Source organism: Mus musculus, chromosome 5 (genome assembly GCF_000001635.26).
Source record: "Mus musculus strain C57BL/6J chromosome 5, GRCm38.p6 C57BL/6J".
Classification (NCBI taxonomy): Eukaryota; Metazoa; Chordata; class Mammalia; order Rodentia; family Muridae; genus Mus; species Mus musculus.
This window is the reverse complement of record NC_000071.6, coordinates 122598173-122617945: the sequence shown is the minus strand read 5'-3', so window position 1 is coordinate 122617945 and position 19773 is coordinate 122598173. Positions and strand designations below refer to the sequence as shown.

At 43.6% G+C, this 19773-nt stretch overlaps 1 protein-coding gene across 9 annotated transcripts in view; it reads left to right on the top strand.

Annotated features, from left to right (window-relative positions):
* Positions 1-3399: 3399 nt before the first annotated feature.
* Positions 3400-19773, top strand: part of Ift81 (intraflagellar transport 81) — a 74282-nt gene continuing 57908 nt past the window's right edge. For 3 of the 9 annotated variants that reach the window (XR_003955576.1, XM_011248162.1, XM_006530128.2), the window contains exons 1-8: positions 3400-3508; positions 6839-7003; positions 7765-7868; positions 8593-8773; positions 10889-10978; positions 15196-15261; positions 15568-15678; positions 17422-17506. Coding sequence is in view for 8 of the 9 variants with exons in the window: in XM_011248162.1 (XP_011246464.1) it covers positions 6860-7003; positions 7765-7868; positions 8593-8773; positions 10889-10978; positions 15196-15261; positions 15568-15678; positions 17422-17506 (781 nt within the window). In the remaining variant the exon portion in view is untranslated. Of the gene's footprint in view, positions 3753-6838; positions 7004-7764; positions 7869-8592; positions 8774-10888; positions 10979-15195; positions 15262-15567; positions 15679-17421; positions 17507-19773 lie in introns of all 9 variants that reach the window. The other 6 variants (NM_009879.4, NM_001358918.1, NM_001358917.1 and 3 more) reach the window with 6 other exon arrangements.

The window sequence follows — 19773 nt, the reverse complement described above, 5'->3', positions numbered from 1 at the left end:
ACCCCAGATGGGATGGCATCTTGGAAACTGGCATTCACTGAATGCTCGTTCAGGATCCAGAAATATCTCCTGGTCAGGATGATAAGTCTAAATTTAAGGCCCCAAACAGAAAACTGGCTTGGATTCATTGGATTCTGCACAGGGAGGCTTTTGTTTGGAAGTTCTGAACTGAAAAGGGGCTGGAGACGGTGCATGTGTGGCCCCCCTCAGACGTCTGTGAAGATCTAGGGACTCTACTATTACCCCTGTGGACCCTTGCCATCACGAGAGACAGATTTTTTTTTTTTTTGGGTGGGGAAACAAAGAAGAAACATTGTATCCACTCCATACAATGAATACATGTGCATTTTCTTTCGTTTTAAATTATCTCCTGTGCCCTTATGTGGAGCTCAGAGGACGAGTTTCAGGAGACTGTTCTTTCCTTCCACTCTGTGGGCTCCAGAAATCAAACTCAGGTCATGAGGCTCGGCAGCAAGAGCCTTTACTACTGACTCAGTTTCCCTCCCTCCCGCCTAGCACAGGCTGGCCTCAAGCTCATTATGTGATTAAGGATGACCTAGAATGGCTGAGAGTCTCGCCTTTAACTCCTCGGCGCTGCCCGTTTTAAGTGGTGCTGGGGATCAAACCCAGGGCTTTGTGCATTCTAGGCAAGCGCTCTACCAATTCAGCCACATTCCCAGCTTTGAGACATAGTAGCAGTCTCTCCCAACACAACTGGCCAATACTTGCTCTTGATGAAACACCATCTCTTCCTCTGCTAACAAGCCCAGCCCTTCCTTTTGGAGAGCCACCCTCATCCACTGTTCCTGGTGCTGTAAGAAAAGAATTGATTGATTCAAGAATGGTTTGAACCGGGGTGTGGTGTCCGTGCCTATATAAGGTGGAGCCAGGGCAGAGTTTGAGGCCAGCCTGGGCCACACAATGAGTTCCAAACAGGTCTGGGCAATATGTTAAAGACCATGTTTCAAACAAACAAACAAACAAACCAAGCAAACAGAATGGAGTGTGGCACAGTGGTATCCCAGCTACACAGGAGGAGTACCCCAGCTGAGACAGGAGGACCAAAGATCCAAGGTCAGCATGGGTGACTTACCAAGACTGCTTCTTTTTCTCCTCCTCCTCCTCCTCCTCCTCCTCCTCCTCCTCCTCCTCCTCCTCCTTCTTCTTCTTCTTCTTGAGTCAGGGCTTCTCTGTGTCTGTTCTTTGGCTGTCCTGGAACTCACTCTGTAGACCAGGCTGGCCTCAAACTCAGAGATCTGCCTGCCTCTGCCTCCCAAGTGCTGGGATTAAAGGCATGCGCCATCACTGCCTGGCTTGCAAGACTGTTTCAAAATCAAATATGACCAAAAGCATTTTTTAAAAATTTAAAAAGGGAATCATCTCCGGGTCCGGGGAGATGGCTTAGGCATTAAAATCATGTGCTGCTCTTCCAGAGAACCCAAGTTTGATTCTTGTCACACACACATAATGGCTGGTAGCAGTCTCTAACTCCATTTCCAAGGGTCTGATGCTCTCCCTTCTGGCCTCCATGGGCACTGCATGCATGTGGTGTACACACACGCAGACAAAAACATCTGTACACATAAAATACATAAAATAAAAATGAACATATGGGGGCAACAGTCTAACATCTTTTGGGCCAATGAGAGTCTTCGCCGAGAACTTTCTGGAACACTAGGCTGCCAGGACAGGGGTAAGCCTCCCAGTACTAGCAGCCCACCAGTACTAGCAGCCCATTCAGAGCAAAGGGGGAGGAGACAGAGATGGGGGGAGAGAGCAAGTCAAGATGACAGTGAACTCTTAGATTAAGTCATACAGGAGTGATATGAACTTCCCAATGACACAGCATCTAAGCACCTGTTTTAGTTTGCTTTCTATTTCCGTAATAAACTACCATGACCAAAAACAACTTGGGGAGGAAATGATTTACTTAGTTTACAGATCATAGTCCGTCATCAGGAAAGAAAAGGCAGGAGCTTGAAGCAGGAACCACAAAGGAATACTTCTTACTGGCCTGCTTCTCCTGAGATTCTCAGCTACCTTTCTTACATCGGCCAGGCCCACATGCCCAGGGGTGGCCTTGCTCACAACGGGCCCGGCCCTCCTACACACAATAAATTAATGATGTAATAAAATAAAAAGCAAGGTCGGAGGTGTAACTCAGTGGTAGAGTTCTTTCCTAGCACAGGCTATAGGAGAACAGGATGAGGAGGTGGAGGAAGAGGGGGTGGAGCGGGAGGTGAGGTAGAAGTGACAAGCTTTCAGAACCGCTGTTAGAGCCTGTTAGAAATCTATTCAAAATCTCAAACACAGTTCAGTTAGAAGGTACCATTAGGAGCTTACATACCAGACTTGACCAGGCGTCTCTGGGGGGAAAAGAAAAGCTACCCACAGTTTGTTTCAGACAGAATAAGCAAGGTCTCTATGCTGTAAAACTGTTGCTAGGAATGTCTTCTTAGACTCCTCAGTGAATCCCACCAAGGAATCACAGGGTGAAGTCAGTTCCTCCTTTCGTCTGTAGCAGGTGGGGACACCACAATCTGTCTCTGTGGAACCTGTCTCTAGGTTTGTGTGCCAAGCGCCTTTACCAGTTGAGCTACCTCAACAGGTCATTTGGATTCTTTTTACTGGTCTTTAAACAGCGCTCTGTCTAATGGAGACATGACAGTATGATTCCTTCAGCCATCCCTGTCCCCCAGTAAACGTCACACATACTCTGTCATCACTGAGACATCTTGGTACATTTCTCTCCGTCCTGGGCTGTTTAACTATATTGCCTCTCTTTCCCCATCATCTCTGTGAGGACAGAACCAACCCTATTGGGTCTTGTTCTCTATTGCATTTCCAGCAGTCAGCAGTATGGAATGCCTAATTTATCATTTGTTAGCTTGAGGTTGTGGCAAGTCTGGTATTACATTTACTGTTTCTCCAAGGATGTCTGAGCATCTAACCTAGTTTTCAGAGTAGGCCTCCATTTGTCCCGGTCTGTCTCTCCTCTCCATGTCTGGGTCTCTCAATCCATAGTTTATAATTGTTCCATGCATGATTTAACCTGGAGATTCTTTCGTCGAAAACCTAAATTCGGAAACCACGCCCAATGCTTTCTGACCCCAAACCCTATCCAGTCCTGCTTCAAACAAGTCGCCCCAAGTTTGGTAAATAAATGAATGAATGAATGAAACAGCACACGCAAACAGCACAGGTTAAGCCCTTTGTCAAGGTGAGAACGGTAGACGGTTCGCAAAGGTTATTATCAGCAGGAGTCTAAGTGGGAATAACAGCCAGAGTCACCCTAGGCTTTCTGCAGAGGTTCGGAACCCCAGGTACCAGGGCCAAGCTTTCCAGCCCGAGGCTCCGCCCTCCGGTGTGCGCGCGCCCCCCTCCTCCCCGAGCCAGAGGAAGTGACGTCACCGCATGGCAACCGTTGCCAAGGAGCGGTCTCTAAGAACCCGCAAGCGCCCCAGTGCCTCCCGAGGGTGGGGAGGTGGTTTCGTGAGGAGGATTTGAGGTAACCCCCGCCAACTCGCGGTCGGGAACTCCGCGAACCCCCGAATCCCGTCAAGCTGCGCCCGCTCCCGGCCGGTGGCGGCAGCAGGGCCTGTCGGGGGGCGGGGGGTCGGCCGCGCGGGTCCCCCTCGGTCTCCGGGCGTCGCAGGAGGCCGTAGGCCTGCGCGCGCTGCCCCGGCTGGGCCGGATACCACGCGCGTCCTGGTTTTAATTCTTGCCCCGGCTCCCCCTGGGTGCTGCAGTGGGTGAGTGCTGGTGAATTAGCTCGGCCGGTTGCGCTGGAAGAGGGAGAGTAATTGCTTTTGCTAATTTTAGCGCGCAGCGCCCGGCGGGCAGCGACAGCCCTACCTGGTTCAAGAGCATCTCTGTCCTCTGAAAGCTGGTGGGGCAACGCAGCTCATTTCTTTTCTTAAAAAAGTTTGGAAACTTGGCGTGTATTAGTTGCGCATAATGGGTACCACTGTATTCACACATGCATACATATAGTGTATTCCATCACCCCATCCCCGTTTCTCGCTCTTCGCTTTCCTGCTCCCACGGAATCCATTTCCTAACCCTTCTCCCTTCGACTTTTTTGCCCCCACCTCACTCCCCTTTTCTTTTGGAGGTCCAATGAGTTTAATTATGGTTCCCCACCCTTAGCAACCATTAAGTTGCCTGTAATAATCGTGAGCCCCTCCCCTTTTCTTCTCTTGGCAACATTTTCTTGCTTATCCAGATATTTGGTTTGATTTTGTGTTTCTCAGAGAAGAAAAAGCCGTATGGACAACTTCTAAATTAGTTTAAATATATGTGGATATAAGGATGTGTATTATATTTTTACAGTTGAAAACTTGAGCCTCCCAAGTTTTTAAAAAGTAAAGATATTCTCTGTAATTTATTTATTTCTGGCTTGTTTTTTGAGACAATGCTTCTCTGTAGAGTCCTGGCTGGCCAGGAACTCACTCTGTAGACCAGGCTGGCCTCAAACTCAGAAATCCTCCTGCCTCTGCCTCCTAGCACTGAGATTAAAATTGCACACTACTATCCCTGAGATAGTCTTTATATATAAACTTAAAAAGAAACCTTAAATTTAGCAACCATACTGGTTGTGCCATCCTTTCTTATCTTTTAGAACAACTTTATTTCCTTCCTTCTAGCTTCCTTCCTCCTTTCCTTCCTTCCTTTCTTCCAAATGTCTTCTAAATGTAAGCTTCACCCACCCAATTAAAGAACCCATTTCATGCCAGACTTGGTGGCTCTTGATTTTAATTCCAGCACTCAGGAGAGAGAAGCTTGGTCTACACCGTGAGTTCCAGGCCAGCTAAGGCTACACAGCAAAACCTGTTTTAAAAGGAGAGAAAGAGAGAGAGAGAGAGAGAGAGAGAGCGCGCGAGCATGTGTGTTGGGGGGGGTGGAGTAAGATGCTCAGGGCTTACTTTATGTCTTGAGTGAAACAGTATCTGTCTCATAGTTTTAACTAAGAAAGCATTGAGATGACTTTGTCGTCTTGTCCACCTCACCTTTTCTAGTTTAAGAGGGTCTTATAGTGCAGCCCAGGTTGGCCTTAAACTTTGCCTCCTTCTTTCTCAGCCGCCTCACTTCTGGGCTTACAGTGTGGGGCAGTGCTCAGGAATAGCAGTTCAGTTTTGTTGCTGTGATTTTGACAAGGTCTCAAGGCGCCCAAGCGGCTTTGACCTCACACTAAGTAGCCAAGCAAGGGCCACCTTGAACTTGTGATCTTCCTGCTTCCACCTCCTGAGTGCTGACGTTACAGGCCTGCTCACGGACCTCCAGTTAATTCAGTGCTGGGAATCAAACCCAGGGCTTCCTACATGTTAGGCAAGCCATCATAAATCCCCAGCCCAGCACTTCATTTTAGTAAAGCAGTTTCCCTTGGTAAAGCCATTTCAGCTGTTAAGAAATCAGTTATTCAATTTTAATTAAAAATTAAAAAAATAAACTTTAAAATATTTATTTTATAAATATGAATGTTTTGCTTGTTATGTATGTGTGCCACATGGATGCCTAATGCTGCAGATGTTCAGAAGATCCCCTGGAAACGAAGTTAGGGGTACTTGTGAGTCACCACGTGGGTTCTGGGAACCAAACCCAGGGTACTCTCCAATGTTTTAAGGCTATGATCTTCCGTAACAGCCTTTTATGCTCAGGCTTCCAGGCTGTTTGTTTTGCTTTCCAGCTTGAGGCCAATGAACAAGTTCATTCAACCTAGTAGAAAAAAATCACCGCCTCAGTCTCGATTTAATGTGTTCAGAATGGAATTGGATAGATTCCTCATGGAATGTACAGTTTACCAGAGAGAGGGGGGGGGGGAGGAAGAGGAAGGCCCCTAAGAAACTAGAACAACATACAAAGCTGCCTAAGGAAAGCTGTGCCGGTGGTGTGGTGGGCACGGAGGACAGACAGGCTTTGTTCCTTGAGGATTTCCTGAGAGATTGTGAGTCCCAACAGGGCCTGGGAGAGTGGTGAGATCCAATCCAGCTAAGGAGGGAAAAGGAGGAACAATCATTGTTAGGCAGAAAGAGAACAGCGTTGATTGAACGTAGGTGGAAGCAGGAGCAGCGACTGGGCTCAAGTTTCAGAGTGAAAGGTTAAGTTGAGTTGGCTCATACAGATCTTGAGAGCTTTATTTCATAAGAAATGAGAAGCTTACAAATGATCTGAGGAGAGGTGGAGGCCAGAACACTGGAAACTGCTTCCTCACTGAAGGTAAAAGGAAACCAAGGCCTGAAATACACAGGGTAGCAGAGCTGAGGTCTACCAGGCTAACCCAGTCATAGTAACGTGGGGGCAGGGAGCGTTTGGAGACCTAAACAGCACTAAAGAATAGGCCTGGCCTGAAGTGTATGGGCCCCATTTGCATTCCCTGGTTGAGGCAAAGCACAGATATGGGCTCAGGGTTGCCAGATCTAATTTTCAAAAGGATAAGATCTGGATTCTATCATGGAAATAAGATTTTTTTAAAATATGAGGTAACCAATTAAAAAAAAAAAAAAGCTTGCCTATAATTCTGTCTTTAAGCCAGGGTAAAAACTGTATTGGGGCGGTTCTAATGTGGGTGGACATTATTGTCCATTTGTCTGTGTTTAGGTGCATCAGAGTTGATACTAAAGCAGGTTGATATTGAATATTAGCAGCATATACAGACTTCATACTGAAATCTTCATATTCTGATTTCTTCCAACAAAACTGTCTTGTCCTAGCATTATGTATGTAGTGCAGAAGTATCCCTCTCTATCTACTTCCTATGAATTTAATTCTGATTTTCTCCTGACATGTTAGCTACCAAGACTGAGGATTCCTCGCTCCTCTTTTTCTTTTCCCTCTGTAGTTTTAAGCTATAACATTAATCATGAGTGACCAAATCAAATTCATCGTGGACAGCCTCAATAAGGAGCCTTTTAAGAAGAATTATAACTTAATCACATTTGATTCTTTGGGACCAATGCAACTATTGCAAGTTCTCAATGATGTCCTGGCTGAGATTGACCCCAAGGTAAGTTTTCAAGATATTTCTTTGTAATGAAAAATGTAGGAGGATCGCCCACCTTTGCCTCTTAATTAACTGCCATGGGTGTGTGGAAAAGTCCATTCCTGGGTCTCATTTACCTGCTCGTAAGGAGGAGTTAATGAACTTTCAGACCACTCTACCAACTCCCATTTCTGTTACCTACCTAAAGGTTTTAGTTTTTTTACTTTTCATTTATTTTGTGTGCATGTGTGGGGGCATGTACATGCTGTGTGCATGTGTGGGGGCATGTACATGCTGTGTGCATTTGTGGTGGGTGTGTACATGCTATCAAACCCGTGTGGAGGTCAGAGGACAACTTACAGGCATCAGTTTCCTTTACCATGTGGTTCGCTGTGATCCTTGCCAGGCTCGGTGGCAGACCCATTTTTACCCAGTGAGCCGTTTCACTGGTCCCTCAGTTATCTACTTATTTAGACATTATTTCTCTTCTTCTAGACACAAATAGATTTGGTCCTGGAATAAAGATGTATTTTATAAAAGGCTTTATTATATTGCAAGTTAGTTCATGTCTCTTATTCACTTTCCCATTGGAGACTTTAGAAGCTTGACATTAAAAATGTGACTCTTGATCTGACTTGGAATTAGGGAGTCTGTGCTTAATCTGTTTTATGAAGAGACCATTCTTTGTGGTATGCTGTAGCAGAACAAACTTGTCGATGAGTTTAAATATCTTTCTTTGTTAAACACACAAGGATAACATATCTTTCAACTTCTTTGTTTGTTAGCAAGATGTTGATATCAGAGAGGAGATGCCAGAGCAGACAGCCAAACGAATGTTGAATCTTCTTGGTATCCTTAAGTACAAACCTCCGGGAAATGCCACAGACATGTAAGGATCTGCTCACATACCATGCTTCTTAAAGCCGCGTTAAAGTCTGAAACTCCAGATGATACAGTTGGTCTTTTTGGGTGACACTTGGTCCTCCCTCATCTGATGGCCTTAGGACATCACAGAATTTGAAAATCAACAATTCTAATCCTTCTAACTCTGTTTTGTTGCATAGAAAGAAGTCTTAAGTAGGTCAGTTCTTCCTCTCTCACCAGCAGTCAGGCACATACCATTTTATGATTTGTGTCATTACATAAAAACAGCTCTGGGGCTCGAAGAATCTGCTGCTCCTCCAGAGGACCTGAGTTTGGTGGCTCACAACCACCTACAGCTCCAGCTCCAGGGGATCATACGCTCTCTACTGGCCTCTCAGGGCATAAATGCACACACACACACACACACACACACACAGCATATACTTACACAAATATACACATGCACGTTAATATAAATAAATAAATCTCAAGAAACCAAACCAACTAGAATGCTGCCCAGCCAGTAAAGTCTTAAGGTTAACTCTGCTGACTAATGGTTTCAGCACAGCTTCTTGGATGCTCCAGTGCTATGCTGAGGCTGTAACCTTCTGACTAATGGAAGGTCTCATCAGTCTCACATCCATATTTTAAAAGTGGTTGTCTAAAGCAATCGGGATTAACCCTGTAAGTCACACTTTGAACAAAGGCTGCCTTTTCTGTGTGCTAACGAGCATCTATTTCCACTTTAGGAGCACCTTCCGTCAGGGCTTGGTGATTGGAAGTAAACCTGTGATTTACCCAGTGCTCCACTGGCTTCTTCAGCGGAGTAATGAACTAAAGAAAAGGGCATATTTAGCTCGTTTCTTAATAAAACTGGAGGTGCCAAGTGAGTTTCTTCAAGATGAGACCGTGGCTGACACCAATAAACAGGTACACAGCAATGATGAACACTGCCTGAGCCCAGTGTAAATTGCTCTTTAATTGTTATTTTAGAGTTCCAGGTGATACCAGAAGGGAAAATGGTATCAGCTCATGGTCAGCTGGAGTTAAGTCTAAAACTGTGGGTTTTTTTTTTTCCCACAAATACTGTTTAGTGCTAGGATCTATGAATAGGAAATGAAGATGTTCAAGTACTTTCTGTGCTTAGTACTTCTCCCAGGCTTGAGATTGCAGGGCGCTGTGCTCATCAGTAAGGCAATCGTGTAGTTTGTCATCTGATTGAGAGAGAAGCTGACGACCTTCATAATTACACCAGGACAAATGATAGACGTTCGTTCATCCTCCCTCCGCCCAGTTGGAATATGTTGGCCCTGCAGCTGAGCTAGGCCTGCAGTCTCTCAGGACGGAGGGAGGATAGGAAGTTTGAAGTTGCAATGTATTTTTCTCATCAACATTGCATTCTGACCCCAGGTCTTTATAGCTAGTGATGATGAGGATTCAGCTGCTCTGGGTCCTGGGTCCTCATGTCATAAGGTACTTGGCTGACCAAAGACTGTAGAAACAGAGTAACCAGTGTGGGCTTCAAAGAATTTTAGTTTTTTATACTTTCACTTCATAGTAGTTAGGTTGATTTGGGTCAGTTTGTTACAAAGTTTGTCATTCTGTCTTTTTTTCCAGTAGACTATGAGGTCCATGGAGACAGGTGTCAAGTTTATAATGTCCATCTTTGTTTTCCTCCAGGATTTGGTACAGTAGCTTCTGTATGTTGATTGCTCAGTACTGGACTGAATCAAAATAATGAACTGAAGGCTTTCATTTTTCATCAGTGTATTGTTAATGGTGGCACTAAAACTATAGTTAGTATTGATGTCTTAAAGCCGCAGCTATACAAGTACACAGGTCAGATGCCCTAGTAGGCATTTATCTGATAAAGGAGACAGGGATGTGTGTGTGTGGAGTGTGTCTGTCCCTCCCAACACCCTTCATAAATGCTTCCTATATATCACGTAGACCACTAACAGGGATTTTAAAAGAGTGCATTTTGAATATATGTTATGTATTTGATAATGTAAATAAACCTTCTAGAGGAAGTTTATTAATAGTATCTTTTAATATGCTCAGCCAATTAAGGGGATAAAAAGTAATAAAGATGTTGTTCTTGAAGCATGTCCAAGGGTATATGTTTTAAAAAAGAGACACATTTAGCAAACACACTAATAAAAATTGTGTGCTGTCTTTCTCAATGAAAAGCTTTAGAGTGGATAGTTTGTAGATTTATAGCATATTATCAGTCACAAGTATTGATTTTTCTGATATTGTTATTTAAAAAAACCACAGTGGTGTGTGTGGTGCTAGAGTTTGACCAGATCTTAGGCATGCTAAGTACATGTTCTACCACTGAGATACACTTTCAGACCTGACAGTGCCCTAAAATTAGGATAAGAGCTGTGGATGGTGAGTTTCATTAACGCAACTACTGTGTATTAAGCACCTATGCGGATCATGTCCTACAGAATGCCCTAGGGCTGTGAAGGTCTGTATGACAAGTTCTTACCCTCCTGGCTCTTGCTATTTCCTGGAAGGAGCCAGACAGGCAACTCCTGTGTTATAACATGATATCTCTGATAGACAGCTGGAGCAGGCTTTGCTTAGGATAGTGGTATCTATACCACTATTTATTGGGATGAATCTGTGATTCGGATTAGGAGGGAGTGTGTCATGAGCGTTCTCAGAGGGCATAGAGAAGGTAACCTGTAGGTGGGAGCATAGACTGTTCCAGGTTGGCATAGCTAGAGGGTAGACTGTGAGAGAGTATTTAGTGAGGAGACTGAGCAGATCTTGTTTTTAGATACTATCTAGTGTGCAAGAATGTGAGGAGGTTTTGTTTTGTTTTTGAGACAAGGCTTTGATATGTAGCCCATTCTGAATTCACACTCGAGATCCTGCCTCAGCCTTCCAGGGCCTAGAATGATGCCCATGCACCATACTGTTTTTAGTGCTGTTCCTCCAAGGACTGAAGTGATTGGTGCAAGGGAGTGGGTGGTTTGGTGACAAGGACACTGCTGGATGGCGCTGCAACTGCTAACCTGCTGACTTCCTTTCCAGTATGAAGAGCTGATGGAAGCCTTTAAAACTCTGCATAAAGAGTGTGAGCAGCTCAAAACATCTGGATTCTCTACAGCAGAAATCAGAAGGGTAAAGAAATATCTATTTCGACTTGAATAATGCTGTGTTTAGCTTTTTCTGATTTTAGTTATTCAACATGAGTTTTAACTGTATGGAAACTAGGTGAATGACTGCTTTTAATGACCTTTAATATGTTGTGTGTATGTCTTTGCGTGTAGACATACGTATTCATGTGTGTGCATGTAGAACCTAGAAGTCATCTGGAGTCTTTCTCTTCTATGTACATTAGTTTTTGAGGCAGAATCTCTCATTGAACCTGAAGCTTAGGCTAATCTGACTGGGCAGCAAGCTCTCAATACCCATCTCCCCTTACCCCCAGCACTGAAATTAGAGGTACGCTCAGCCATGCCCAGCCTTTCCTTTGTCGGTCTCTACTGAAGAAATCAATGAGGGCACCAAGCGCATGTTTGATGTTGATATCTAGCAGGGATTTAGAAATACTTCATTTTGAATCTTTATTTGATAGGTATCCTTCATATGATACAGAAAATGCAGAAAAGAACAAAAAGGGAAAAGTTGCATTGTGTTTATTTGAGAACTCATAATGACTCCATTTTGCATTTTTAAATGAGGGTCAGAGGACTCCCTCAGGATCCCAACCTCCTTAGAGACAGGGTTTCTTGCAGGCCTGCAGCTCACTAATTAGGTTAGACTGTCTGGCCAGCAAAGCTCCGAGGTCCTCCTGTTTCAGCTCCCTGGTGCTGGGATCCCAGGTGTGTGCCACCATGCCTGCTCATTGCGTAGGTCCTGAACTCCGGTCCTGGCTGCAGTTTGCTTGGCGAGCTTTGCTGGCCTAGCCATTCTCACAGTCTCACCAGTGAGTCTCACTTTTTTTTTTTTATATGTATCTCTGTGCGCATCTGTGTGGGAGCATGCACATGTGAGTACAGGTGTCTGCGGAGTCCAGAGAAGGATGTTGAAGCTACAGGAGCTGGAGTCATAGGCAGTCATGAGAAGCCTAACGTGGGTGCTGGGAACTGAGCTCGTGCATGCATGCTCTTAGCCACTGAGGCATCTCTCCAGCTCCTGCTGCTTTGTAGTCATCCCGTTGTGAGTGCATTTTCATTGTTACGACAGTGACCAAATCTACTTTCTGTTGTGCTTATACATTAATCGTGTTTACACTTTGGCTTCATTTTCTTTTGTTATTATAAATAATGCCATGATTATCAACATAACTTTTGCATGGCTGGGTTTGTTTCTTTGCAGTGGGTTTTAAATGTAGAATTGCTTATTAACACACATAAATTACTTTAGGGCTTTTAATACATGTTCTCCAGAAAATATTTTTACATTCTGCCCAGGCATTTAAGTACTTTCCTTAAAGACTTGCTATTCTGACTTGCATGAATCTTGTATTTTTAGAATTCCTGAGTTATGAGTGCTATCTTTATATTCTCATTAAATCGGGGACATCAAAGTTTCTTCCTCAGGGAAGCTGTCCCTGACTCCCTAAATAGATCACGTTCCCTAGTTCTTTTCCTGTGATGGCATTCATTGCCCTTATAAGTGCCTTAATGTCTGTCTTTCTAACTGTGTGAAGCCCTAAGAAGGCAGGGATTGTGTCTCTGCGTCTTCACCACTGTATTCCCAGTGCCTGACATGGTCCTTGTCATATGGCAGGCCCTCGGTAGGAGTCTGTTGAATACGAGAAATGAAAGGTGAGCTCAGCTCTTTCAGATAAGGATGTCATCTCCTGTGTCCTGTGAGTGAATCGTAGAGATGGAAGAATCCTGAGTCTGACTTTAGTTTCATTCATTATTACTAAATATCCTTGAACCTGTTCTCTGTAACAGATTTAAAAACCATGGTGACAGAAGAAATTAAAAAAGAGTTCAGTCACAATCACATGCTCTCAGGACACCTGCTGTTGACATTTATCTCCCTTGACGGTGAATGATGCACAAAGATTGCAATGTGCTTCTTTCAAGCTGTGACAGTTTATGACTTTTTCTCATGTCATTAAGTAGTCTTCTGTGTCATCTGATGACTTTTGTTTTGTTACATTGTGGTTAATCATTGTCAGACATTTAGATTCTTTAAAATTTTAGCTGCAAAAAAAAAAAAATTTAGCTGCATTGGCATCGGTAGGAATCCTTATAGAAAAAGTCTGGGGGCTGGAGACATGGCTCAGCGGTTAAGAGCACGAACTGCTCTTCCAGAGGTTCTGAGTTCAATTCCCAGCAACCACATGGTGGCTCACAACCCTCTGTAATGGGGTCCGATGCCCTCGTCTGTTGTGTCTGAAGAGAGTGACAATGTACTCATATAAAGTAAATAAATTAATTAATTTAAAAAAAAGAAACAGTCTGACTTTGCTGGGTAGTACTAGTGCATAGTTTTGTTTTGTTTTTTGTTTTTTTGTTTTTTTTGTTTTTTGGTTTTTTTTTTTTTTTTTTTTTTGGTTTTTCAAGACAGGGTTTCTCTGTATAGCCCTGGCTGTCCTGGCACTCACTTTGTAGACCAGGCTGGCCTCGAACTCAGAGATCCGCCTGCCTCTGCCTCCCGACTGCTGGGATTAAAGGTGTGTGCCACCACGCCCAGCTTAGTGCACAGTTTTGACAGGGCTACACAGAGAAACCCTGTCTTAACAAACATTCATAAACACACACACACACACACACACACACTCACACAAACCATGTAAATCCCAATAATTGACCTCAGGTTGTCAGTCTTGGCACCAATTGTCCTTACCCAATGAGCCATCTTGTTGGCCGTTGTGAATATTTTCCTAGAATAGCCCATGTACAGAGTTCATAGCCTGAAGGGATACACGTTAGTTTTATGACTTCTTACATTATTTTTTTAACACAGCACTATCAATATTTCCTAAAATCCTACCAGTAATGGCTACCATTGTACATGTAACCTATAGTATTTCTGTATGACCCTTTGGGTTTTGTTTGTTTTGCTTTGTTTTGCTTTGCTTTTGCTTGTTTGTTTAAGACAGAAATTTGTTTGCTTCTCTGATTTCTTTATGAACTATTGTAGAGCTGATTTAAAAGAAGGTAGTTTATTTTTATTTTTTTTTTTCTTTTCACGGAGGTTGACAAAACAATTTTAAAGGTGTGAGTCACCATGCCTGGCCATTCTTTTTTTTCATTTTAGTTTTTTGAGACAGGGTTTCTCTGTAGCCTTGTCTGACCTGGAACTTGCTCTGTAGACCAGGCTGGCTTCAAACTCAAAGAGACCCAGTTGCCTCTGTCTCCTGGGCATTGGGATTAAAGGTTTGTGCCCCTACCACCAACAAACTTCAGTTTTACATTTTAAGAATACAATATGGGCTGGGCGTGGTGGCACACGCCTTTAATCCTAGCACTTGGGAGGCAGAGGCAGATTTCTGAGTTCGAGGCCAGCCTGGTCTACAGAGTGAGTTCCAGGACAGCCAGGGCCACACAGAGAAACACTGTCTTGGGTGGGTGGGGGGGATTACCATATGGGAGCTGAGCATGGTGGCATAGGCCTTTAATCCCTGCACTCGGGAGGCAGAGGCAGGCGGATTTCTGAGTTCGAGGCCAGCCTGGTCTACAAAGTGAGTTCCAGGACAGCTATAGATATACAGAAAAACCCTGTCTCAAGCAACAACAACAACGAAAAAAACAACAAAAAAAAATATCGTATGGATACGGCATGGTGGCACATGCCTTTAATTCTAGTACTTGGGGGCAGAAGCAGGTGGATATTTTGAAATTGAGGCCAGCCTAGTCTACATAGTAATTGCCAAGGCAGTCAGGATTATCTAGGGAGACCCTGTCTCAAAAACAAAACAAAACCAACCAACCGAACAAACAAACCCCCCATCATAACCTTAAAAATAGTTTTGATGGGAAATTGGCAGGATGTGTGGTTGGTATTTAACAGAGCAGATGGGCTGTCAGCAGCTGTTCGTGCATTTAGACCTGCACAAATTTCATTATGGAAGGTTTTGGAGACTCATGTAGGCATATTTGGACTCAGAGCACAAATGTACCGGCTGGCAGCTTTACCTTGCTGCGCTATAACCTGCTTTAGGTACTTTTCTAGATGAATGCCACACTGCCAAACATTTTTTTTCTTCTTGCATAAAGGAGCCTGGGGGAAATGAGCATGCCCTTAAATCAAAGAGGGTCTTTGTTACTTGCTGCTCTGGCTATGAAGGGATGGGAGACACAGGGCTTGGTCAAGCCTCACCTCATCCTGTAGACTGAGTGTGTTTTTTTAATAACCTCTTTACTGCTTTTTAGGATATCAGCGCAATGGAGGAGGAAAAAGACCAGCTCATGAAGAGAGTTGAACGGCTGAAGAAGAGGGTAAGTCGTGAGTTACCCCATACACCTCAGCCCCAGTCCCAAGGACTGGCAGAGACGTAGGAATGCACATAAAGCTTAAGCCAGGCCTGGATGGCCAGCGGAGGATGGACTCAAGTAACGCAGAAGGAAGGGGATCTCCCAGGCAGTAGCCCAGAGCTTTCAAGGACCTGCGTTGAAAGCTTGGCTGTCTTCTCTGGGGAGTACTGTTTACCAAGAGGAAATGATAAGTGGATGTCGGGTCACGTGACCTGCTAATGCCTTTCTCAAACGTGACAGTACCATGCACTACTTATTCTCTTGCTGTAGGTGGAGACCGTTCAGAACCATCAGCGAATGCTTAAAATAGCAAGACAGCTTCGAGTTGAGAAAGAGAGAGAAGAATTTCTTGCACAACAGAAACAGGAACAAAAGAATCAGGTATCCACAGGAAGTTTATACTCAGGACCGCAGAAGTAGCTCCTCTTGGCATTCAAACTTGAAAAAAAAAAAAAAAAGGAAAATTTTTACAGTTTCTCATTTCCTATTGATGGACCCACTCTTTCTTTAGGATGGGTTTTATATGAGTGCGTGAGTATGTGCGTGTGTGATTGTATGTGTGTGTGTGATTGTGTGTGAGTGTGTGTGTATGTATATGTGAGTGTGAGTGTATGTATATGTGTGTGTGTGTGTGTGTGTGTGTGTGTGTGTGTGTGTGTGAGTTGCTGGGAATCAAGCCAGGAACCTTTCTCATGCTGCACAAGTGCTCTATGATTGAGCTGTATCCCCAGTCAAGACTACTGTTTTTCTTTCCTTTGTTTCTTTATTTCCTTTTTTTCAGTATTTGAGGGTTGACCCTCAGACACACATTAGACAAGCACTCTACAATGGAGCTGTATCCCCAGAATTTGTTTATTTTTTATTGTAAGATACAGTTTGCTTATTTGCCACTGGAATGAAACATGCAGGATCATATCAGTGAAAGCAAAAGACTGTTCTCACTGCCTCAGACGCAGGGAGCCCAGTAATACTGTAGGTTAGCAGCTAACCTTACCTGCTGCACAATAGAGCGATCTGTAGAGCAACCTGAGACAGGTGCAGCCCAGAACACAGCACTTACACATCATATGGAGCCTGAGAGGGTGCTGCTGTTGTTGACAGTGTCACAGAAACTCTTAAGTGATAGTAGTTGGGGACTCACAGTCACCCACACTGCCATACTTTGAAACTTCACCTTAAAGAAGAAAATATTTGGCTTTAAAGTATTACTTTAAATTATTAAACATCTGCCTTAAACTTTAAACATATATTTCAAATCAGTGTAATTTCTAAATTGCCAATTTAAGCTGGCAGCCAAGATATTTAGCTCTGTGGGATCTGACTTGGCAGCTCAGCAGTTTACTGCAGTGGTGGGTTCCATTCCCTGGGCCTCGGATGGGTATTTAAGGTCAGGGTCTGGTGCTGAGGCATTACTGCGAATGTGTACAAGAAAACCTTGTTACACAAAGGAAGGCAGGCACCTCTCTAAGAAATAGTTTCTTTAAAAAATTATTCTATCAACTTTATTCTTTATTTATTTTGTGACAGGATCTTCCTATAAAGTCCTTGCTGCTCTGGAGCTGACTATGTAGACTGGCCTTGAACTCACAGAGCTCCTCCTGCCTCTGTCTCCTGAATGCTGGGATTAAAGGTGCATGCCACCTCCAAACTGAAGAGTTTTCTTGAATCGCTAGCTTAAGCAGTAACTAAAGAAAAATGTTCTGGAAGCATTTTTAAAATTTTGTATGAGGGGCTAGAGAGACGATGGTTTAGTAGATAAGAGCACGTGCTGCTCTCGCAGGAGACGCCAGTGTGGTTCCCAGCACCCACATAGGACAGCTCACAGCTTCCTATGACTAATTCCAGCGGATCAGACACTCTTGTCTGGCACACATGCACACACTCATGAATACACTGAAGCACACACACACACACACTCACATACAAAATACAATAAATAAACAGTTAAATTAACACAAAAATACATTGAGAAAACTAGTTACATTTTTGGTTTAGTGCAGTTATTTTCTCAGTACTTCCCTGTTTCTTCTATAGAGTAGGAATCCCGTATATCTCCCATTGCTTGTCTATGTAAGCATTATCTCAGCGGACTGAGCAAGTAATAAGTTGCCTTATCGTTTAAAGCTGTTTCATGCGGTGCAGAGATTGCAGAGAGTGCAAAATCAGCTGAAGAGCATGCGGCACGCAGCAGCGGATGCAAAGCCTGAGAGTAAGTGAGTCACTTCGTGATGCAGAGGACTAGAAAGTAGTAATTTACCCCAGGATAGCCCTGAAGACGACTCGTAGGCATTAGTTGTTTCAGCATTTTAGAGGATCATTTCGTTACCTGTCTGGTCAAAGGGAATCCTGATTTTAAAAACAAAAACAATCCATGGGTTTTCAAAAATGGTTTTCTGCCTCCTGTTTTCAGTCAAATGGTGACCATGATATAACTGTGGAGGTGGCTCGTCCCTGTGTGCTTAGGATGTGTGTGATGGATGGAAAAAATATGAATCTTGTCAAGGCTCAAAAGAAGAAGAATCAAGGTTGGCGATTATAGCACAACCTTTAATCCCAGCACTTGGGAGGCAGAGGCAGTAGATCTCTGTGAGTCTGAGGCCAGCCTGGTCTACAGAGTGAGTTCCAGGACAGCCAGGGCTACACAGAGAGAAACCTTGTCTCGAAAAAAAAAAAAAAAAATCAACTCCTAGACCTTGAAGCTGAATGTTTTCTATGGCCTGGTTTGTAGGGTAGCGGGTAATAAGGTGGATGTTCTGGCTGAGCTCTTCGTAGCTCAGGCAGGTGACAAGCTGTTTTCATGACCCACTTAATCCCATCCCAGGCACTGAACGGCTCCTTGCTCATCCCAAAGGAGGTCACACAAGCTAAGAACAGAGCATGCTCTCATTTGTGTTTTGAACTGGAGAAATATCACAATGTGAATATCTAGCCGAGGGAGGGATAATAACCTATAAATAGTACATGATACATAGGATACCAGTACTAAATGCAACAGATAATCACAGGTGTTGGCAAGATGCACAGAAATTGGGAAACTCATATTTGTTTGTAGAAATGTAAAGGATGTAGCTTCTTTGAAAAACAATTTAGAAATTCCTCAAAATGCTAAAAATTATTACAATATGAACTTCTAATTCTTTCCTTTTTTATTAAAAAACATTTGTGAGGGGGCACACATGCCGCTATATGAGTATCAAGGTCAGAGGACAACTTGTGGGAGTTGGTTTTCTTCTATCATGTGGTTGGTTTTCTTCTATCATATGGGCTCCATAGCAGACTCGGATCGCCAGATCTGGTTGGTGGCAAGCACCCTGACTTGCTGAGCCATGTCACCAGCTCCAGAACCACTGTCCCTACTCTTAGGCATATTTTTTATTATTTACTTATTTATTTATTTACTATATGTAATTACACTGTAACTGTCTTCAGATGCTCCAGAAGAGGGTGTCATATCTGGTTATGGATGGTTGTGAGCCACCATGTGGTTTCTGGGAATTGAACTCAGGACCTCTGGAAGAGCAGTCACTGCTCTTAACCCGCTGAACCATCTCTCCAGCCCCCTCTTAGGCATATTCTTAAGCAATGTAAAACATCTGTTCACACAAAAACATACATGTGTGTAGCAGCATTATTTGTAATAAGCAAAAGAGTTGAAGCAACCCACATGTACCTAACCTGTATATTTATACAGTAGAATATTGCTTTGCCACCAAAGTGGATGAAGTTCTAATACATGCTTATGACATAGGTGAACCTCAAAAATATAACTTTAAGAAGCCAATCACAAAAGACCATGTATTGTATGGTGCTATTTATGAGAACATCCATAGAGGACTGGAGAGATGGCTCAGTGGTTAAGAGCACTGACTGCTCTTCTAGAGATCCTGAGTTCAATTCCCAGCAACCACATGGCAGCTCACAACCATCTGTAATGGGATCTGATGCCCTCTCTGGCACGCAGGTGTACATGCAGATAGAACACACATCATCATCATCATAATAATAATAATGAGGAGGAGGAGATGATCTATAGAAATAGAAATCAATAGTTTTCTAGGGCTGGGAACAAACAGGTAGAGGTAAGTGCCTACAAATGAGTTCAGAGACTTCTTTGCTAATAATGACCTAATAAATTGTTCTGGTGGTTAGATAACTGTTTATATACTGAAATTATTGAATTGTGCCTCTGAATGAGTGAACTTTGTGGCAGTTGAGTGCTAGCCCAATAAAGCTATTAAGAGATAGTGCAGGGGCTTGAGTAGTGGCTCAGTAGTTAAAATGGTAAAATGACTTAGCACTTGTAGCTCTTACAGAGGACCTAGGTTCGGTTCCCAGCACCCACACAACTGCTTACAACCATCTGCATCTTCAGCTCCAGGGGATCTGATATCCTCTCTAACACCTGTGGGCACTGCACACATGTGGTGTACAGACATACAGTGTAGGCAAAATACCCAGACACAAAATAAAATAAAC